The 22,190-nt window shown below is 41.6% G+C and overlaps 1 protein-coding gene and 1 pseudogene across 1 annotated transcript in view; one reads left to right on the forward strand and one right to left on the reverse strand.

The window, feature by feature from the left end:
• Window positions 1-19,264, reverse strand: part of DIPK1A (divergent protein kinase domain 1A) — a 101,970-nt gene extending 82,706 nt beyond the window's left edge. The window contains exon 1 of the mRNA XM_037498333.2: window positions 19,151-19,264. Coding sequence (XP_037354230.1) covers window positions 19,151-19,204 — 54 coding nt within the window. The 5' untranslated portion in view covers window positions 19,205-19,264. The remainder of the gene's footprint in view (window positions 1-19,150) is intronic.
• On the forward strand, window positions 2,415-2,844 carry LOC119235185 (40S ribosomal protein S24-like; annotated as a pseudogene).
• Window positions 19,265-22,190: the final 2,926 nt, after the last annotated feature.

Consider the following 22,190-nt stretch of genomic DNA (forward strand, 5'->3'; position numbering starts at 1 on the left):
TTTAATATTTATCATTTTTTAAATTTTTTAGACAATATTTGCTTCCCCCTACCCCCTCAGATTGAATCCCCGTAGAATTTCCTTCCCGAAGGCACCCGTGCACCATCACCACAGTCCCCTGTGCTCCTCTCTCCCTCTCTCTGATCCCTCTCCCACCTCCTCCCCTGCAGTATGTCTCTGATTTATAATTGTCTGTTTTTGCTTTGTTGTGTTTTGTACTGTTATTTTTTTTTTGCATTGATGTCTTATTTGGTTCCCCTATATTCCTGTTATAAGTGAAACCATCCGATATTTTTCTTTTTCCTTCTGGCTTATTTCACTAAGCATAATTCCTTCTAGCTGCATCCACGTTGCTGCGAATGGCATGAATTTATCTTTTCTGATTGCTGAATAATATTCCATTGTGTGTATATATATCACATCTTCTTGATCCAGTCATCTATTTTTGGGCAATGGTTGTTTCCGGTTTTACCTATTGTAAATAGTGCTGCAATAAGCATAGGTGTACAGGTGGTCTTTTGAATCAATGTGTTTGTGTCCTTTGGTTAGATCCCTAGCAGTGGAATTGCTGGATCATATGGTAGCTCCATTTTTAGTAGACTGAGGAACCTCCAGACAGCTTTCCACAGTGGCTGGACCAGTTTGCACTCCCACCAGCAATGTAGGAGAGTTCCTTTTTCACCACAACCTCGCCAACATTTGTTGTTGCTTGTTTTTTGATATGTGCCATTCTCACTGGTGTAAGGTGGTATCTCAGTGTGGTTTTGATTTGCATTTCCCTGATTATAAGGGAAGTTGAACATTTTTTCATATGCCTGTTGGCCATTTGCATTTGACAAAGGAGCAAAGAATATGCAATGGAACATGGACAGTTTGTTCAATAAGTGGTGCTGGGAAAACTGGACCTCCACATGCAAAAAAATGAAACTAGACCACTACCTCTCACCATGCACAAAAATTAACTCAAAATGGATAAAAGAACTGGACATAAGACCTGAAACCATGAAATATATAGAAGAAAATATAGGTAAAACACTGTAAGACATACATCTCAGAAACATCTTTAAAGACTCATCACCCAAAGCAATGACAGTGAAGGCAAAGATAAACACCTGGGATTACTGAAACTGAAAAGCTTCTGTACAACCAAAGAGACATTAACCAAAACAGAGAGACACCCCACTGACTGGGAAAAAAAATCTTTGCACTTCATTCAACTGATAAGGGACTGATCACAAAGATATACAAAGCTCAACAAAAACAAAATAAACAATCCAGTCAAGAAATGGGCAGAAGAACTCAAAAGACATTTCTCCCAAAAGTATACCCAATTTAAAGATAAAAAACAATGTGAATCTGCAACCTATAGCATAAGCACCCGCACAGATCTATGTGGAATGAGCAGTAAATGCTTTTTGATGAGGAAAAATGTAATAGCAAAATGACAAGAAACCAAAATAGCAACACAATATATCAAAGGAAGAGCTCCATTCGAAAGCTAAGAATCAGTCTGAAGCAAATTAAGTTGTTGCTTATAGCATAATAATTAAGGCCTTTAAATTCACCAAACCATTCTGCTATCACAGACTAAAAAGGCTTGTTTATCCTTCCTCTGTCCTAGGGGAATAAATTATCTCCTGAGTCTTTCTATATCACCAAAGTGCTATTTAAAAGCTGATGAAATGTTTAAGAAATTCATTAAATTAATATAAAAATCTTTTATAGAACAGAGGAATGATCAAAACCAAAGGGTGGGTAGCACTGAGTATAGTGAAAAGGATAAACTCTTGGTTGGTAATGCCAAGTTCCAGTTTTGGCCTGACTGGCTCCTTTTTGTTAGTCAAACCTCAAGTAACCGTCACTTGTATGGCAAGGTCCTCCAACAAGCCAGCCAACACAAATGTCCCAAAGCTTATTATCACGCCGCCTATTACTTGCATTGTGCACATGGCTGGCCAGCATTTTTGTTACTTGGCTATTTTTAAAAATTTATTATCTGTATATCAGTACTCCTCCCAAAAACCAACATGCAAGTTCTATGAAAGCAGAGATATATCATAGTCACTGTGATAAGGTCAATGCTTACCTGACAGAAATCAGGTACAAAGTTGATATTAATTTTCAAATTCTTGAATCTTTAATTGAGTGGTTGTTTTTCTTTCTTTACTAAAATAACTGTTGCTATAATACAAGATTCCAGGGAAAAAAGTGCCAGTATATCTTTAGCCCTCTGAAGTTATTTATTCTAATCCTCTTGCCTTATTTTATTGAAATAATTTATTAATTAAGCATTGTTTAAATAGACACTTGCATCCATGGAGATAAACAAGGTAGGAAATATTCAGTAAATAGTTTAAAATTTACAGTACGGAGGTCCCTTTTCCTCCCTGGGTGCCTAAAGATCCATCTCCACCATGAACAACACAGTAACGATCCAGACTAGGGAGTTCACGGCCAACCAATTGCTTCAGCGGAAACAACTGGTCACAGATGTCCTTCACCCTGGGATGGCAACAGCCCCTAAGACAGAAATTTGGGGAAAACTAGCTAAAATGTACAAGACCAGCCTTGATGCCATCTCTGTATTTGGATCCAGAACCCATTTTGGAGGTGGCAAGACAACTGCTTTGATCTGATTTACGATTCCGAGGACAATGCAAAGAAAAATGACCCTCAACATAGACTTGCAAGACATGGCCTGTGTGAGAAGAGACCCAAGAAGACAACTACAGGAAGGCAAAACCAGACTGGAGACAGTCGGGGGGCTGCCATGCCAGTGTGGGTGCTGGCAAAAAGCAGTGACTTAATCTGTATCTGTGCTGATTGTGCAGATTTTAAGGGAGGATTAATAAAACCTTTTATGTGCCTGGCTGTTTGAAATATGTTTGAAGTTTACAGGGAGTATTATAACATTGGTCTTCTGTTATAGCAGATTTAGACTGCTGCCCAAGTTGACATGTTTCATTAAACACTCAATAAAAACTTAGTGAGGGGCCTCCCTGGTGGCACAAGGAGTTAAGATCCAACCTATGAAGCTATCTGCAGCCACTGCAGCATGCGTTCAATCCTCAGCCAGGGAGCAACCCACACGGTGCAGCAGACCTCTCCTGTCTCACCCGCTGCTCCCCTCAGCAGTGTATTTCACAATCTGCCTGTTCTGTTCCCTACTCTGTCTCTGGTGAATCCTCTTACCCTCGCAAATCACTGGCCTGTACCCCAGTTCTTGTATGCATAAATAAACAAATCTTTAAAAAAAACTTGGTGCAAAAGAAAAAATAAAAAAAAGATAAAATTCACATTAGGACTTTCAGTTCAAGATGGTGGGTTGAGGATACATATTTATTGTTTACAGTTTGCCAAATTACACTCAAATAAGGGAGAAAGGGGGAGCAAAAACCTCTAGAAAAAGGAAAGTGGATAAATTATTCAGCAAATTTCTAGAATTCAAAAAAGCAGGTGGAATTGTGGTGATAGATGAGACAGGCAGAGAAAACCACAGACCAGAACACTCCACAAGGCAACCTAAAGGAGCTGGAAGTCTAACTGCTTGCTGGAATGCTAGACAGACTAGAGAGCCAATCTGCCATGGAACACCTGATGGCTCTAGGCTCTGGGCCAGCAGGTACAGGGGAGGGCTGAAGGGGAAGTGAGGCTGAAGACAGCAGGGATAATTGAAGGTCTGTATCTGGAGCTACACTGGTTGGCACCCCAGCTCCTACCCCCGCCCCCACACAGATCAAAAGCAGTAACAGTTGAAAACCCAGATAGCTTAGGGAACAAACAACCTGAGAAATGCCAAGGTTTCTAATATGCACGGGTGCAGTCCACCCAGAGCAAAGCATGCCACTGCCTCCAGGGTCACCAGGCTCCCCTACAGCCAACCCATCCCACCTCAGTCAGTCACTCAGGTCATAGGTCTAGGTAAAAAACGGACCAACTTCTAATACAGTTGAGAAAAAAAAATTCACACCAGTTACTCATCCTTATTTCTAAAATGTGAACAACCAAGGATCACTGTTGAAAACATCCAGCATCGTGAAAAAAGAATAGCTAAGAAAAACATACACAAAAATGAACCCTGAGGGGAACAAATACAACTAAGGGACATAAGAAAACATATAACCAAATAAAGAAACCTACTATAATCAAAAGATTCAAGAGGGCATTGCATCCTTATACCACAGAAATAGAAAACCATGAAAAAGGAACAAAGAACTTGGAAGAACTCTCAAACTTAAAATTCTTATAGTGATTAGAAAAGGGAAAAGAATCAACAGATGCTCTAGAAAACATAATTCAGAAACTCAGCGTGAGAACATATGGATAAAAAGAAGGGAATAATAAACTGTAAAAGACATAAAGAGCCAATGTAAGGGGTATACAATAGCCTAGAAAAGCATCGGGTTATAGAGGCAACTGGGGAATGGGGCAGGGAAGTTTCTGATTAAAAGGGGGATTCCACAGAATATAAAATATAACCGAGAATCTGAAAAAAGTGAGGCTATAATACCACTCTATTATGCAAAAAGAAAATTGAAAATGCCCTAAAAATTAAAAAAGAGAAAGACTTGACAGCACAAAACAGTTACACTTCAAATTCCAAGCAAGTTTACATGTACCCTAATTATAAGGGCTTGATGGAGTATGGGAAAGAGGATATTACAGATTTTAGAATCTTGAGAACCCAAGGGTCATGACCCTGGCCCTAGAGAGAAGAAAATGTAATCCTAACACACAAATTGGCTCAGCACTAATATTTATAGAGTCATACTTTGAGGGGGTGCTAAAAATAGAGATGCCCTTCATCTTAGGCCAAAATTAACTTTGATATGTTAGGTCTCAAGACATAAACTTCAGGACCCTGAAAATTTAAAAGGAAGACTGGTCAAAATTGTTTCATTCTCCTTTTATTTTTTATGAATGTTCAGCATTCCAGAATCAGCTCAGTTCACCAGGATTTGGGGAATAGATGAATAGATGACATAAGAAATGTCTGCTTCTTACAGTTGACTATTACCTGTCCATCATTCCAAAAGAGAAGGTGTACTGACTCTCAGAGGAGAAACTGCCCCTGCTGATCTCCAATTATAACTGTTACTGCATCCACATCCCCCAGGTGAGGTTTCAATTATTCTTTAATAATTACAGTGAAGAACAAGCAAGCATTATTTCTATACAAAAAGAAATTTTTTATAGGAAATATACAAATATCACTGTTTTCTTTCCCGTGGACAGAAATAGCTTTAGCTTCTGGAAGGGACAACTCTTTGCATCAATTTGCTTAATAATAAGAGATCTTTGTCCTGGTCAGTTAATTTTACTTGTTTTCCTGACTGGGGGAAAATAACTATATGCTGCAGTCTCAGGTCCAACCAGGAGAGACTTTCCTTTATGGAAGAATGAACAAGTCATAATAACATGTTACTATTTATGGTTTTCAAATTTTAGATTCAACTTATATGGAGACTTGGTGGGAGTAATAGGACAATACACAAAAGTTATTAATTTTGACAATGTAAAAATGTTGCCTATAAAAAGTGGAAAAGTAGAAAGAAGGTAAACAGATCCAAGAAAGGAGCACATGTTCTCATGACCCTTTTTAAAAGGGGGGAGGTAGACAAAGACTGTCAAAAGTGGATGGACTGAGAAACTGTCCTTTTGAATAGTAAAAAAAAAGAAGTAGATGTAAAAGTCTATTATTAAGCAACGGTCTCCAAATTCTTTTGATCATACAATCCTATCCAGAAAATGTTTTTCTTTTTTTTTTTTTAGATTTATTTTTATTTATTTATGCATACAAGAACTGGGAAATAGACCCGAGGTGCGGGGGGTGAGAGGATTCACCATAGACACAGTGGGGACCAGAACAGGAGGATCTACAGAAACACACTGCTAAGGGGAGCAGCGGGGGAGACAGGATTGGTCTGCTGTGACATATGTGGGTTAGCTTCCTGGCCAGCTGATAGCTTGAGATTTAACCCCTGCGCTACCAGGGAGGACCCCCAGAAAATATTTCTGAGCACAGGTCCCTAACAGTTGTGTATTTACTTATTTGTAAGTATCTATATAAACATATGACAATGTTAATCTATTATACGTATATTGTAACTTACACAAAAACAGAAATCAAAAGCATGTAACAGTAATTTTTCAATGTGTGATAACATATGTTAGCTAGGTTTATTGTAGTGATCATTTTGTAATATATACAAATATCAAATCATTATATTGTACACTGAAACTAATATAATGTTATATTTCAATTATACCTCCATTTTAAAAAAGATTAATTTTGAATAGATTTTTCAAATGGGGGAATGTTTATTATAATTATAAGCCCCAAACAGAAAATCATCAGCTATTATGTCAAAAATGAACATTTCAAGATAAAAAAAGCAATATACAAGAAAAAATAGTTTCTTTCAGCACCCAAATTCAGCATCCTATGGACTTCCTGGGGTATAGTTTGTTTAGACACGCAACTCTAGCAATAAGAGGTGTGACCACCAGGAAATCCAAAAAGTTAGGTGGTTCAAAGAAGCTACCTTTTTTTTTTTTTTTTTAAATAGAGGCATGTTTTTATTTATTTATTTATTCATTTATTTGTTTGTTTGTTTTTGTTTATACATGCACTGGGTACAGTCAGAAGCGCGGGAGGGTGAGAGAATTCACCAGAGCCAGAGCGGGGAGCAGAGCAGGCAGAAGGACCGAAGTACACTGCTGAGGGGAGCAGCGGGCGGCAGGAGAGGTCTGCGCGCCATGTGGGACCCTCCTCCGGTGGCCGGGGAGCAGCCAGGGATCGAACCGGCGCCAGAGAGGCCACAGGCAGCTTCGCAACCCAGCGCTCAACCGCTGCGCCACCGGGGAGGCCCCAAAGAAGCTACCTTTTGAAAGTAGAGCTGGGGAAAAGGAAAAGTGGAAAGGGAACTTTCGGTTTACTTCATAAACTATTTCATAGTAGGAACCATTAAGCTAATCAGCTCCATAAAGCTTAAGGTCTCTACAAATGAACATTCTGATTCATTCAACACTTAATGACCATTTACTCTGGGGTAGGCCCAAGGCAGAGAGAGAAGAAACTGACATCTCAGCAGGTTTATTAAAGATATGCATTCTTTGAAGCATTAGGGTATTTGCAGCACAGTACCCTAAACAATCTAAATACCCTGTGTCTATTAACACTAACTAGATAAAGACAGTAATATTCATATTCTCATTCTCTCCTTCTCCCTTCTCTCTTCCTCCCCCTCTCCCTTTCTCAACACAGGGAATATTATTCAGTCATAAAAAAGAGGAAATTGTCACTTATTAAAAATGGCTGGAGTCTGAGGCGTTATGTTAAATGAACTAAGACACAGAGAAAGCCAAGTCCACGCGTACTTTGTATTACTTAAATATGAAATCTAAAGAATATTTTAAGTCAAAATCAAAGACACAAGGTAGCAAAGTAGCTGCCAGTGATTTGGAAGTGGTGTGGGAAAGGGAGAGGTTGGTAAAAATTTCAGTTGTAGGGCCTCCCTAGTGGCGCAAGGAGTTGTCTCAGCACTATGAAGCTATCGGCAGCAAATGCAGCCTGAGTTCGATCCCAGGCCAGGGAGTTAATCCAAATGGGGCAGCAGACCTCTTCCATCTCGCCCCCTACTACCGTCAGCAGTATACAGTCAATCCACCTGTTCTGCTCCCCACTCTGTCTCTGGTGAAGCCTCTCAACCCCTGTACCTCTGGCCTACATCCCAGATCCTGTATGCATAAATAATTTTTTTAAATGTTTAAAAACTAATTTCAGCTGTAAGATGAATAAAATCTGAGGATATAATGTAAAACATATTCATTAGAGTTGAAAACACTGAAATGCAACGATAAAGTTAATTAGGAGGTAAACTCTAGGACTTACTGAGGGACCGAACATGGAGTAAGGAAAGAGAGAGTCTAGAATGATTTGCGTGTTTCTCTCCTTGCTAACTGTGGGGTATCACTAACTAAAACAGGGAAAGAGACAAATGAGAGAGGTAGGTTGTACGTGTTGAATATGAAGTATTATCTAGAGGTAGATAAGAAATAAACACCTGGAAATGGGGGGAAGGTTTGGGCTGGTGGTCTGGGTTGTAATGGATACCCAAGAAGATTGTACAAAGTGAGAAGTACTCAATAGAAGGCTGGAGTCCTGAGGAAAGCAGGTAGCAAAGGAAGATGAGACTGAGAGGAAAGAGCAGGAGTATCAGGACAAGAATGAAGGCAGGTCAGAGGAGCTAGGATGTGACAAGTGAGCAAAGAACACTAGCTGGCAAGACAGATGGTGGGGTCCTGACTGAACAGGGAAAAGAGGGAAGCCAGATGGAGTTGGAAGATTGGAAATAATGGGAGAGGTGTGGGGTTGAATTACAATGACAATGATGAAGAGATGGTGGTGGTGGTAACAGTAAAGCATAAGAGGATGCAAAAGAGGAGTATGTGCTCAGCATAAGCTATGGGAGTTCAACATCTTGGAGTGGTTAGAGAATATTTTTTGGAATATATGTAAAAATATGTGTAATATACTGTATCATTTTGCATATCTTGAGTATATGCTCAGGATAAAGGATAAGACCAAAGTAATAAACAGACTTTACCTTCACTGGTGACAAATTTAGTTTTATTGAGTCAGGTGTGACTGAAAATGTTGTAAGGTGGCACATTAAGGGCTTCCCCTGGTGGTGCAGCAGTTGAGGGCTGGGCTGCGAAGCTGCCTACAGCATCTGCAGCACCGGTTCAATCCCCGGCCACCAGCGAGGGTCCCACATGGCGCAGCCACTACTCCTCTCAGCAGTGTGTTTCGTCAGTCTGCCTGTTCTGTTCCCCGCTCTGGCTCTGGTGAATTCTCTCACCCTCCCGCGCTTCTGACTGTACCCAGTGCTTGTATAAATAAATAAATAAATCTTTAAAAAAAAAAAAAAAGGTGGCACATTAAAACCAAGCATTGTCTTAAGGGGCAAAGAACAACTTTATATAATTATAGTAATGGGGGCCTCCCTGGTGGTGCAAGGGGTTGAGTAGCAGCACTATGAAGCTATTGGCAGCCACTGCAGCACAAGTTCAATGTCCAGCCAAGGACCTGACCCACATGGCACAACAGACTCTCTGGTCTCACCTGCTGCTCCCCTCAGCAGAATATTTCAGTCAATCCGCCTGTTCTGTTCCCCACTCTGTCACTGGTGAATCCTCTCACCCCCACCCCCGCACCACTAGCCTGTACCCCAGTTCTTGTATTCATAAATAAATCTTTAAAAATATTATAGTAATAAAGAAATAGATTATAGTTTAAAGAACCTTTTCTTGAGTTCATAAAGTGCTATTTCTCACTCTTACTTTAGTTTGCATAAGGGTACAAAAGGTTTAAGAATAGTAAAGAGTAAAAACAAGCATTTCCCACAAGTTACTGGTAGCTATTCACATTTTCCTTAAGTAAATATTCGAGATTCCTCTCATAGTAATTACTGGAAAGATAAATACAATAACAACTCTCTTACAAAATCTTTTCTAAGGCAGCATCTTTAAAGCTAATGGGAATGAGAATTAAACAAATGAAAGATTTTAGGAAATGACAGATTTTTTTTTTTAACTGTCAGATTTCAGTTATATTTTTCTATGGTAGGCAGCATTCTGAAAAAGTCTCCCAAGATTCTTACTCCCTGATTATTCAATCAAACACTAATCCAGGTAATGCTGTGAAGAGACTCTGTAGCTGGAACTAAGGTTTCTAATCAGCTGACTTCAAAGTACAGATATTATCCAGGATTATCTGGGTGGACCCAAAATACCCATGTGAGCCCTAAAAGCAAAAGATGATAACAGAAAAGTGAGATGAAGCAGAGGAAGCTACAGAAGAGATGAGGCAGATGAAAAAGTCAGAGAGGTGAGAAGTAGGTGAAGGACTCTATCCACTGTTGCTGGCTTCTGAGATGCAGTAAGGGGACTATGAACCAAGGAATACCCACAGCCTCCAGAAACAGAGAGGAACCCCCAGCAGGCAGCCAGCAAGGAAGTAGAGACCTCAGTGCAGTAACAACATGGGACTGAATTCTCACAACATGAAAGAACATGGAAGCTGATTCATTCCAGAACCCTGCAAAGAAACTCAATCCTAGGAACACCTTGATTTTCAACCTGGTGAAACCTGGAGCAGAGAACCAGCTGGGACACACTCAGGTTGGATTTCTAATCCACAGAACTGTGAGGTCAAAGTACAGATAAATAGCTAATGTTTAAATTGCTAAATTTATGGTAATTTACTATAGGGTCCCTGGAAAACTAACTCTTCTTTAACCATTTTCTTGACACTTAAGATAACTTTGGACAAAGTTCATAGATTTCAAGTCATACTTGTTATTATGAAATCAAGTCTAATTAATTTCCCCCCAGTTTTTTGTTTTGAAAATGTTTATGTCCACAGAAAATTAAAAAGAATAGTACAAAGAATACTATTCTCCCTATTCCTATCAATTGCTATCATTGTTCTATACTTGCTTGCTATCTTACTCTCCTAAAATGTACATAAACATGATTTCTCTCCCTTTTTCTCCTCTTCTGTATCACTGCCTCTCAACTGGGAATAATTTAGCCTCCTAGAAGATTGTCTGGAAACATTTTTGATTGTCACTACTTGAGGGTGCTATCTGTACCTAGTGGACAGAAGTCAGGGATACTACCAGACATCCAATAATAAGAGCCCCACAAAACAAGGAATTATGTAGACAAAAATGTCAACAGTGCTAAGGTTAAGAAAACTTGCTCTTTATACATGTATATATGTACATTTTCCTGAACAATTTAGAAGTAAGCTACAAATATATTTTTTATCCTAAATACTTCCATTTATATCTTCCAAAACTAAGGATACTTTCCTACATAACATGAACATTGATATAATAATGCTACCTAACATAGAGCCCATTTTCAAGTTTCCATTATCTAAAAAAAGTCTTGTTTTTTACTTTTTTTAAAGATTTATTTTTTATTTACACGATAGCTAGGTTCAGGCCAGAGGCGTGGGAGGTGAGAGGATTCACCAGAGACAGAGTGGGGAGCAGAACAGGCAGACAGACCTAAAGCACTGCAGGAATTTCCCTGGCTGGCCAGGAACCGAACCCACACTGCAGAGGCTGCAGAGAGCTTCACAGCACTGTGCTCAACCCGCTGCACCACTGGGGAGACCCAAAGTCTTGTTTTTTAATCAAGGGTTCAGTCAAGGGTGCATGGGTTGGCATGTTGATCAATATTTTAAATTTAAAATGAATAAGTTCTAATTTTCAAGCAATGGGGGTAGGAAGTAAAACTTGTAGACTTAGCTCTACGATCTGTAAGTGTGACTCTGACACTATGTATGTCTGAAATGGATGTAGTAATTCAGAAGGTTGCTAGTGTGTTATGAATCTCTTTAAAGAATAGCCTCAAAAGGGCCTCCCCTGGTGGCACAGTGGTTGAGTGCTGGGCTGAGAATCTGCCTGCAGCCTCTGCAGCACCAGTTCGATCCCCGGCTACCGGCGAGGGTCCCACATGGTGCGCAGACCTCTCCTGCCATGCCCGCTGCTCCCCTCAGCAGTGTATTTCGTCAGTCTGCCTATTTTGTTCCCTGCTCTGGCTCTGGTGAATTCTCTTACCATCCCACACTTCTGACTGTACCCAGTGCTTGTATAAATAAATAAATAAATCTTTAAAAAATAATAATTAAAGAAATTTAAAAAAAAAAGGAATAGCCTCAAAAAATGATTACTGTGTTCTTAGATAAAAGCAGGTTATAGGTTTATAATAACCCTGTTAAATAAACATCAATCTGAAGCAATAAAATAAGTAACTCCAAAGAACAGCCAACCAGCACAGGGAAATGCAAATCAAAACCACAATGAGGTATCACCTTACACCTATCAAGTTGATCATTATTAAAAAGAAAATAATAAGTGTTGGAGAATTGGAATTGTCAGAATGTAAAATGGTGCAGCTACTATGGAAAAACAATATAAACATTTCTCAAAAATTAAAAGTAGAATTACCTTGTGATCCAACAATCCCTGGCTAGATGGTATTTAAAATAATTAAAAGCAGAATCTCTAAAAGATATTAGACTCCCATGTTCACTGCAACATTATTCATAGTAGCCAAGAAGTGGAAGCAACCTCATTGCCAATCAACTAATGAATAGATAAAGAAAATGTGGTATACATGTACAGTGGAATATTATTCAGCCAGGAATAAAAAGAAAATCTGGTCATTTGCAACAACATGGATGAAACAGGAGGACATTATGCTATGTAATATAAGCCAGACACCAAAAAATAAGTACTACATGACTCTACTTATATGCAGCATCTAAAGAAGTCAAACTCATAGAAACAGAAGTAGAATGTGGCTGCCAGGGGCTGGTGGGAAGAGAGAAATGGGGAGTTGTTGTTCAATAGGTATAGAGTTTCTGTTTCGAAAGTTGAAAAAGTTCCAAAGATCTGTTGCCAACAATGTGCATATAGTTAACACTACTGTATTGCTCACTTAAAAGTGTCCAGTTAAGATGGCGATTTTGTTATGTTTTGGCTGCCTTAGAAAACAAAACCGTAACCACAATGATGATCACACACACACACACACACACACACACACACACAGATAATTAATTTCATTACTCAGTCAGCCAAAAAAAAGTAATTTCTAAAGAAAAATTCATCTGCTAGTATTTTGGGTTATAAACATGTTTGCATTACCACATCCTAAACATACATACTTTGTAGATTAAAGGGTTTTAAAGGAAAATTATTCAGAAAAATTTTGAATGTCCAGAAATGGTTATGTTTAAAATGTCAGGTGTTTATCTTTTCAATATAAAAAGAAGGTTGTTAACAGAATGGTGTAGTATTATTTTTAGAATTACATGAAAACATTAGAATGTACCTAACTGCTAAAAGAAGAAGACATCCATAAGTAATTACAAAACAACGCTATAATCCATCAAGTAGAAAAACTGGGGCACTGGAAAGATGACAACAAAGACACACTTTTACTGTATGCTCCAGCTTGAAAGTGTGATGAGGATAAAATCTGCCAGTGAAATCATCCTCTTTCTGAGTTTCTAACAGGGAGAGAAAAGCAATGGAAGTTACATCAAATGGCTGCATTACAATTTTATGCTTAAATTGAAGACATTATGGGATGCCTATGTTTTCTGTATATGCACCAGTCTCAGAAAATTAACCGTAATTCTGGAGATTTCATTTCAGGCAAGGGCTTAAGCTTAGCTCTGAACAGCAGGTTTACTAAAGCAGATGAGAATGCCACCACCCAAAATCTCCCCTTCCTAGCTTTTGGGGAAAAGGAATAACTACCTCTTCTAATTATTCTTAGATTTAAAATAATCCTATAGGCTGAAAATGGGCAAGAAGCCGTATTACTTACTATGGTATTTGTATACATTGTCATTGTTACCAGTTAATCTGTCTTAGTAACCCTATCTGGTGCTAAATTCCACAAAACAATCACATTAAGTCATAAAGAACCAAAACATCTACAGAAGCCATGTTTGAAAAATGGTACTTATATATACCAATAAAGAGCCAGATCTCAGAAATGTTAAACAAGTGCCCACACCGCAAGTACAACATAGCATCTATCTATTCATGATAGCCTACTGAGCACATGTTGAAACTGCTAGCAGGGTCATTTTTAAGAGGATGTCTCAAGAAACTTAAAACTGTTACAATCTGAAAGGCTTTGAAATCTTCTGAAGTATAGAAGTATCTCAGACTTCAAATTCTGTTACAGTTGCACCAGCTCTATATACAACGGGACATGTGGGCAGAATGACTGACTGTAATGAAAAACACATATAACCTAAGTATAGAGAATTACCCTAAATTGTCTTAACTTTCATTCTTCTAGAACTTAATGATAGAGAGAAGAAAGATGGTATTCTAAACTAAAGCCAACAAATTATAGGGCTGCTGTGTTATCAGTCTCACTAAGACTATGAGTAAGCCCTAAACAAAGTAGATCCTAATTTGTAGAAAACACACACTGCTAAAACTAGATAAATGCAGGTGTCATTCTGGGTTCCCACACTCCCCAGGCCACAAGCAGTATCACCATAAAGGTGAGCAGAAGAAAAGCACTACCTAAAAATGGTCTAAGTTGGGTAGCACACCCAGTTTCAGCTCTGATAGGCAGGATTCTACTCTGTTCGATGTGCAGCAATGGTTTAGCCAATTCAGCAAGTACTATTTCTCAAGTAATGTTGCAAGGACTGAACTATATGTTGTCCTGCTCTGGGAATGATGCCTTACCATGAGTAACTATTGCTTGGGTAAAAATTTGCAAGTTATCTATTTCAGGCAAGTCACAAGCCCTCCTGGCTCAGAGAGGCCACACAAGCAGTGTACCCACACCAGTCCTCTGGAAGAAATACTCCCAATCAAAAAGCTGGCATTAGTGGGATCTGCAACAAGAGGCAGAGAGGACCAACATAGATGGTATAAACTCCATTCCTTTTTTTTCCCTATAGTTTTATTGCAATATAATTCACATATCATACAATTCATTCATTTAAAGCATACAATCCGATGGTATTGAATATATTCACAGAGTTGTAAAACTCACCAGTATCAATTTTAGAATAGTTCCATTATCCCAAAAGTAAACTTTGTACCCATTTCCCCCCAAACTTCCCAGCTACTGCAATACATTTTCTGTCTATAGATTTGCCTATTCTGGACATTTCACATAAACAGAACCATATAATATGTTGGTTGGTTTGTTCTTTGTAACTGGCTTCTTTCACACATTTAATGTTTTCAAGGTACATCCTTGCTATAGAGTGTATCAGTTCATTTCACTTTACTACTGAATATTCCACTACATAGTTACACCATATCGGTTCTTCATATGTAGTGGAATCTTTTACTATATGAACAGCTATTTTTTTTAAAAAAAGTTTATTTTTATACAAGAACCAGGGTACAGGCCAGATGTGTGGGAGGGTGAGAGGATTCACCCAAGACAGAGTGGGGAACAGAACAGGCCACCGACTGACCAAAATACTCTGCTGAGGGGAGCAGCGGGCGAGATAGGAGAGGTCTGCCCCACCACGTGGGTATCTCCGAAGCCGCCGGGGATCGAACCAGCACTACAGAGGCTGGGGACAGCTTCACAGCGCTGTGCTCAACCACCTGAGCCACCAGGGTTTAGGCTCCCATATTAACTCATACTTAACTCAAATTACTGCTGAAAAATACCATTAATTTGCACATTGCTAGTTTTCTAGAAGCATTATCATTTACCACAGTGTATCTGGATTAATGAAAACACTGAGAATGAAGCTGCTTATAGTTAAGTTAGTTGCTTAAAATTTTTTTCCTTAGTGCCTCCCTGGTGGCGCAAGAGATTAAGCACCGCACTATGAAGCAATCCACAGCCTCTGCAGCATGAGTTCAATCCCCAGCCAGCCAGGGAGAAACCCACATGGCGAGGCAGACCTCATCTGTCTCGCCCGTTGCTCCACTCAGCAGTGTATTTCAGTCAGTCTGCCTGTTCTGCTCCCCACTCTGTCTCTGGTGAATCCTCTCACCCCCCGCATCTTTGGCCTGTACCCCAGCTCTTGTATGCATAAATAAATCTTTAAAAAAAATTTTTTCCCTTAAACTGTAGAAAGAAAAACTTGCAAGTCCTAAGACCCAAACACCTCAGTACATAGCTATTTTTTCACACCTTCAGTGGAAGACAAACAGCAGACCTGCAAGTATATAAAGCTAGTTTCTGCGACTTCCCTTTCTTCTTGCTGGTCCCCTTCACCTCTTCCCCCATCTTTGACATCCAATTCCTTCTGTACTCTTCACTCCTTCCCTTTCCTCCAAACAAAACAACATCATTTATACCTGTTGACTAATTATTACTTCACTTTAAGTTAAAGTTACACATTTTCATGAAAATGTTACTGAAATCAGACATTTCTTTTTTAAGACATTCTCCCAAATCATAAAATGAGAATTAGTTCCCCTTGAATGAAGAATTTCCAGCATAATAAGGGGAGAGTTTTCTGTCTTGTTATTTGCAAGAGACCCTCTTAAATCACAGTAAGCACACTCCATGGCAAAGTGAATTTAGTCAGTCCTCTTAGGATAATGCATATCTAGGAGGAGGGTGGGAAAAATGTTATTAATTTGTTAGGTATGATAATGGTGTTGTGATTATGTCTAAAAATATCCTTATCTGTCAGAAATGCACTGAGGCATTTGGATGAAATGATGTGATATCTGAGATGTCCTTTAAAATATTTTAGTGGGAAGGATTTGGGGGTGGGGAATGAAAAAGACTGGTAATTCTTGAGAGCAGGTGACAGGTATATGAGTTCATTATTCTTTTGTTTTATGTACGTATGTATTAAAATTTCCATAGGAATACAGCTTTAAAAGACAGAGAGATACCACTCTCTTCTTAGGCAGTCTTTTGCACCTTCCTTTTTCCTTCATAGTATTTACTGTTGTTATTACATATTTCTAAAGGTTTTTTCTATTATTATTATGCTTGTCTGCCTGACTATACTTGAAGTTCCATTAGGACCACAAAGGTATTTGCTCAGCTCCCACAGAACCCCTGCCACACCTGTTTTTGGGCATGTGACAGGCATTCAACAAATGTTAGTCAGTGTAAGTCATACATGCATGTAGGTTAATACATGCTCAATTTTTAAAAAGGAGGAGGAGCCTACTGAAGGCCAGGAGCCTTTGGTTGAAGGAATTCAACATATTTACCCATATGTATTTGTCATTTAAGCTCACATGCTTTTCTGTCATAAAGTAGTAAAAAGTGTCATAAAACAAGATTTAATTTCATCTAGTTTATCCTCACTACATTCATGTGATGTGCTCAGCTAAGAAATACAATCTCCACTTATGAATAACAACGATGGAATGAAAAAGTTACGAAAGTTTTTAAAAGTGATAATGAACCAGACCCACAAATTAACAAAGTCAACTCGGTTCTCATGTCTCATGTTGCTCCTAAGGGAACAAAATTTTATTTGTAATAATAAAACAATAAAGTAAAAAGAGTAATATATTGTGCGTGTATGTGTGTGTGTTTATGTGTGTATACTCAACCTTCAGTACCTGAGAAACTAAGTAGCTGTCTAACAGTCTCATTAGAAAATATTTTATTTTGACTTTGCCAAAACAATTTCAAGGTTGAAGCACCTAGTGGCAAGGTATAAAAGGCAGATGAGGCATTTATACAATAATGAACACAAAGGTATATGGTGCTTGAGTAATTTGCAGCTTATTTTAAAAAACTAGTAGAAAGAAACAATACGGTGAGGGACAACTAAACAAGAAGATTCATATAGAATAAAATCAAATACCATGACAATGTTTAAAATACCAGTTCCCTTCATTCCCAAGTTTTAAATTTATCTCAAATGTAATATTATAATCAAGTTTCTACTTAATAATTATTTTATATAGAAATAGCCCATAAAATGTCAAAGTGCTTCCAAATTCTTTTGAAAAACGTTTACCTTAATATGTTAATATAAAATGATGTGCACATACAGAAAAGCGGAACTACTAAACATTTGCCATTAACAGAAGCATAACTATTTGTAAAACTTATCTTAACTCAACCAATCTGAACGCTCTCGTGCTACAGTGCCAAAAAAATGTAACAGCCACAGAGAACATGTAGGGCCAAACAAATCAAAGTCTAAAATAAGGTCTGCCACAAAACCTAAAAATTTAAACATAAATAGCTACATCATTTCGGTAAAAAACATTTTCTATATCCCAGCAAGCTTATGTTGGGGACAGAGTCTGGAAATATTTTTGCTCACATAAAGGCCTACAAAGAGGTAACTGGCCTGGGTTGTATTCTAGACTGGGTTGGTCTAGAGTCACTGAAGGCGCAACTACTACTGGTGGAGCTGTTGTTACAGACACTCCAGACATTGGATGTTACCCTCCATCCTTCAACTCATGCTTCTAATTTGCAGTACACTGAGGGTAAAGATTTACCTCATTCATTGAGAGTAAAGATTTACACATAAAATTTTCAAACAAAAACGTAAGATTTACTTGCCCCGTGGTGGCTTCTTAACTTTTTAAATAATTTATGAAAGCGCTGGCTGAGCATGAACTCCCATTCCAAAATAATCAACCAATACCTTTGAACCTTTTAATGTAAGCAGTAATGGAATACTGTCCTCTGAATGCAGACAGCCCCGCTGACCCACACGAGGCATTAATTTGTAGCTGTTTTTCCATCGGGGTGATGGATTTGCGCTCAGCTACTGACGGTGTCCACTAGGTCCCCCTGGTGACCAACAGTCCATGCAGGCAGTAGTAGGGTTCGAAGACACAGACTCGCAGCGGAATAGAGGGTGGAAAGGAAATCATGAAAATTAACACGCGCACAGTACACATGACATGACTGAGAATTACGTTAGCGCTGCTGGGGTATTTGATGTCGGCATCAGACACTGTCCCCTTTCCTTTGGGGAAAAAAAAAAGCAAAAAAAAAAAGCAAAGCCCTCCATCTCGCTCGGGCTTCCGAGCCCCGGCTCCCATTTAAAGCACGGGTGTGACGGAAGGACCGAACCAGGGGCGCAGCCCGAGGCGCACGCCGCTTCTGGGGCTCCGGAGAATCACCGCTGTGACAAATTGCCAGCCTTTCTAAACCACGGAGAGATGACACACCGCCTTCGCGGCCACCGACTGACGCCCCAGGACGGGGAGCCGCGGGCAGCCGACCTGTGGGGCCCACCGGACAGGGGGAGCGCCCCGCGGCGCGGGGAGCCGGCGGCACGTCCCAAACCCAGACCGCCGGGACCAGGACGCCCGGGGCGCAGGGCTGCACCCGGGGCGCGTCTCGGGGCTCGGGGGGCGCGCGGGGCGCGAGAGTGAGCCTGGGCGGGGCGGCGCGGGTCCCCAGCCCGGCGGGTCGGGGCAGCCTCGGGGGCGCGGGCAGCGGCGCCTCAGGGGTGGCGGCGCCCGGGCGGCCGGGGAGGGCGCGCCGCCAGGTGCCGAACGGCAGGGGGCGGCGGGGTTCGGGCGGGCGCCGAGCAGGGAAGGAGGAGGAGGAGGGAGGAGGGAGGCGGGCGAGTCCCGCGCGGCGAGGGAGGGCGCGCGGGCGGTCGCCGCCGGCCTACCTGGAGGCAGCAGGGTTTCCTTGGCCAGGCCCCCGCACAGAGACTCCTCGCCATGGTAATCACACATCGCCCCGCCGCGCCGCAGTCAGAGGCGGACCGAGCGCCGGCGCCCCGGCTCCCCGCCTTCCCTCGCTCCCCGCCCCCAGCCCGCCGGGCCCGCCCACTCCTCCGCCCCCGCCGCGGCGCGCGGCGCGCCCCCACCCCGGCCCTGCGGCGGCGACGGCGGCCCGAGGCCCGGCCTCCTGCTCCGCGCGCCGGCCGCGCGGCTGTCAGAGCCGCGGCCGCCGACTACGCCGTAAAGGGGAGTCGCGCCTCGCTTCGGCCGACGCAAATCCAACTGCGCCTCGCGCTTAAAGGGAGGCGTGCGGAGGCGGAGGGGGCGCCGGGGAAGCCGGGGAGTCGCGCGCCGGGCGCGGAGAGGGGCGGGCCCGGGCGGCGACCCAGCGGCCGGCGTCGGCCGAGTCGCGTGCTCGGAGCGCCCGGCTCCTCAGGCTGCCGCCGTCGCGCTCCCCGCCCCGGCCCGGCCGGGCTGACGCGCCGCTTGGCGTTTCCACTTCTTCAGAACCGGCGCGTTGGGCGGGTTGCGTGGAAATTCAAGGGGGGCTTGGGGTTCTGTCTCTGGGGCGGCCCTTTCCTTCCCGCGCAAGGTGGCGGGCCCCTCACCGCTCAATTCAGCGTGCACCCCAAAACCACTTCGCCTCTAGCGGCCCTAAAGCTGTTTTTTAGAATGTGCTTTATAAGATCTCTGACTTTTGTAGTTGTATTGTTTTCAAGCAGCTGCAGAGTTTTCCTTACCCCACCCAGGAGTCCTTTCAGAGGGAGAAAGTATTACCGAATCAACTCCAGCCCTGACCACTGGAGACCTGGGACGTGGCATCGCGGCTCGAGCTACATAACGCAGGGTGTGGTGTCTTTCTCTTAAAAGTCCAAATAAGGAAAAAAAGAACCACACTAGTGGGAGAACAGCTGTTGATCTGAATGACTGGCAGCGGAAGAAGGTGCTGTTTTTGCTTCTCTTTACCCCGCAGACCACCTTTCCACGTGATGCCAACAGCGTTTAGGTGGCCACCGAGAAGTCACTTGAACTCATTCTGGCCTGTGGCTCTGCCTTGTGGTTTCTCCAGGTGCAAACCTCTACTCACTCATTGTAGTTTTTACACGTTCTGTTCTGGTGCTTTCAGTTTGTGAACTATTTCTTCCTCTCTGCCCCTTCTCAGCCCTACACAGAGCTTTACGTTTTAAACCTGGGGAGTATTTTATTGTTGGTGGGTGTACCTGTTTTTGATAGATGCTCAGTTTGAGTTGAGACTTCTGTCATTTCTGAATAAGCTAACAATCGTGGATTCTACTGTTTTAATCCTTTCTTTCATTAATACAATAAATATTTATTGAGCACATACACATTGTCCTAGTTGATCCGATTAAAGATGAACGAAGCAAAAATTCCGGTTCTTGCAGCTTTTGTGTTCTGGGGATGGGACAATAGGTAATAAATTATATATGTCAAAATCAAATAGGATAGTAAAACTGATTGGGAATATAAAAAAAGAAATATCAATAGGAATAAGGAAGACTGCAGGTAGAGTAAGTTGAGAAGAACAGGAGTCATGTTACATTTGCGCTATCTATCTCTGGATTAAACAGTTGTATATATAAACTGGGGTACAGGAGATGATAATACTATTAAGACTGATAAAGCCTTGCAACTTCTAGGTGGGAAAAGCGGGTGAGCTTACAAAGGAGGCTGAGAAGGAGCTGCCAAGGAAAGTAGGAGAACCAAGAGTGAGGTGCCCCAAGAGCAAACAAACACAGTGCATCAAGGAAGAATGAGTGTTCATATGTGAGTGAGGACTGAGAACTGACCATTGGAGTTAGCACCATGGAGATTATTGAGGTCTTTTCAATAGAAGCAAAAAGACATTTAAAAAAAATTATTTATACATACAAGAACTGGGGTACAAGCCAGAGGTGCAGGGGAGTGAGAGATTCACCAGAGACAGAGTGGGGAGCAGAACAGGTGGACTGGCTGAAATACACTGCTGAGAGGAGCAGCAGGGGAGTCAGGAGAGGTCTGCTGCTCGGTGTGAGTCACCTTCCTGGCCAGGGATCAAACTCATGCTGCAGTGGCTGAAGATAGCTTCATAGGTTGTGTCTTAACCCCTTGCCCCGGAGGCCCCCTGAAAAGACATTTAACTGGAAGGAGTTTAAGAAAAAATGTGAGGAGAGGAATTGGAGCTGACTAATATAGATAATTCTTTCAAAAATTTCTCCTACAGGGCCTCCCCGGTGGCACAGCGGTTGAGCACTGGGTTGCGAAGCTGCCCACAGCCTCTGCAGCACTGGTTCTATCCCTGACAGCTCCCCGGCCATCGGAGGAGGGTCCCACATGGCGCGCAGACCTCTCCTGCCGCCCTCTGCTCCCCTCAGCCGTGTACTTCGGTCCTTCTGCCTGCTCTGCTCCCCGCTCTGGCTCTGGTGAATTCTCTCACCCTCCCCACGCTTCTGACTGTACCCATTGCATGTATAAATAAACAAACAAACAAACAAATAAATAAATAAAAAAGGAATTCCTACTCTTAAAAAAAAAAAAAAAATTTCTCCTACAAAGGAGAGTCTCGAAATGGAGTAAAAAGTAGGTTGACCAAAAATTGGGAGAAATATTTGTTTTTTATGAGAATGATCTGGAAGAGAAGGAAGAGTCTCAGAAATTGGGGTTGGGGGAGAAAGGGTTTGAATTGGGTGATATAAAGAGCATTGAGTGGGTGAGTGGCCAGGAGATGAGAAGGACCTGGAATTTCTCATGGTAGGAGATAGAAACAGGAACAAGGACAAAGGTTGAACCAAATGAGTAAAAATGATTGTTCAGTTTCCATTTAGAGTCAAAGATTAAACAGTTAATATTTTTTTTAATTTGAAAAGGGAAAATTAGCTTAGATCATTTTCACTTCAAACTTGGGTTGTTTCTCATGGGCCTCCCTGGTGGCGCAGAGGTTGAGCGCTGGGTTGCGAAGCTGCCCGCAGCCTCTGCAGCGGCCCAGGG

The sequence above is a fragment of the Talpa occidentalis genome, unplaced genomic scaffold (assembly GCF_014898055.3).
Source record: "Talpa occidentalis isolate TD23 unplaced genomic scaffold, MPIMG_talOcc4v2.1 talOcc4.9, whole genome shotgun sequence".
NCBI classification, from domain to species: Eukaryota; Metazoa; Chordata; class Mammalia; order Eulipotyphla; family Talpidae; genus Talpa; species Talpa occidentalis.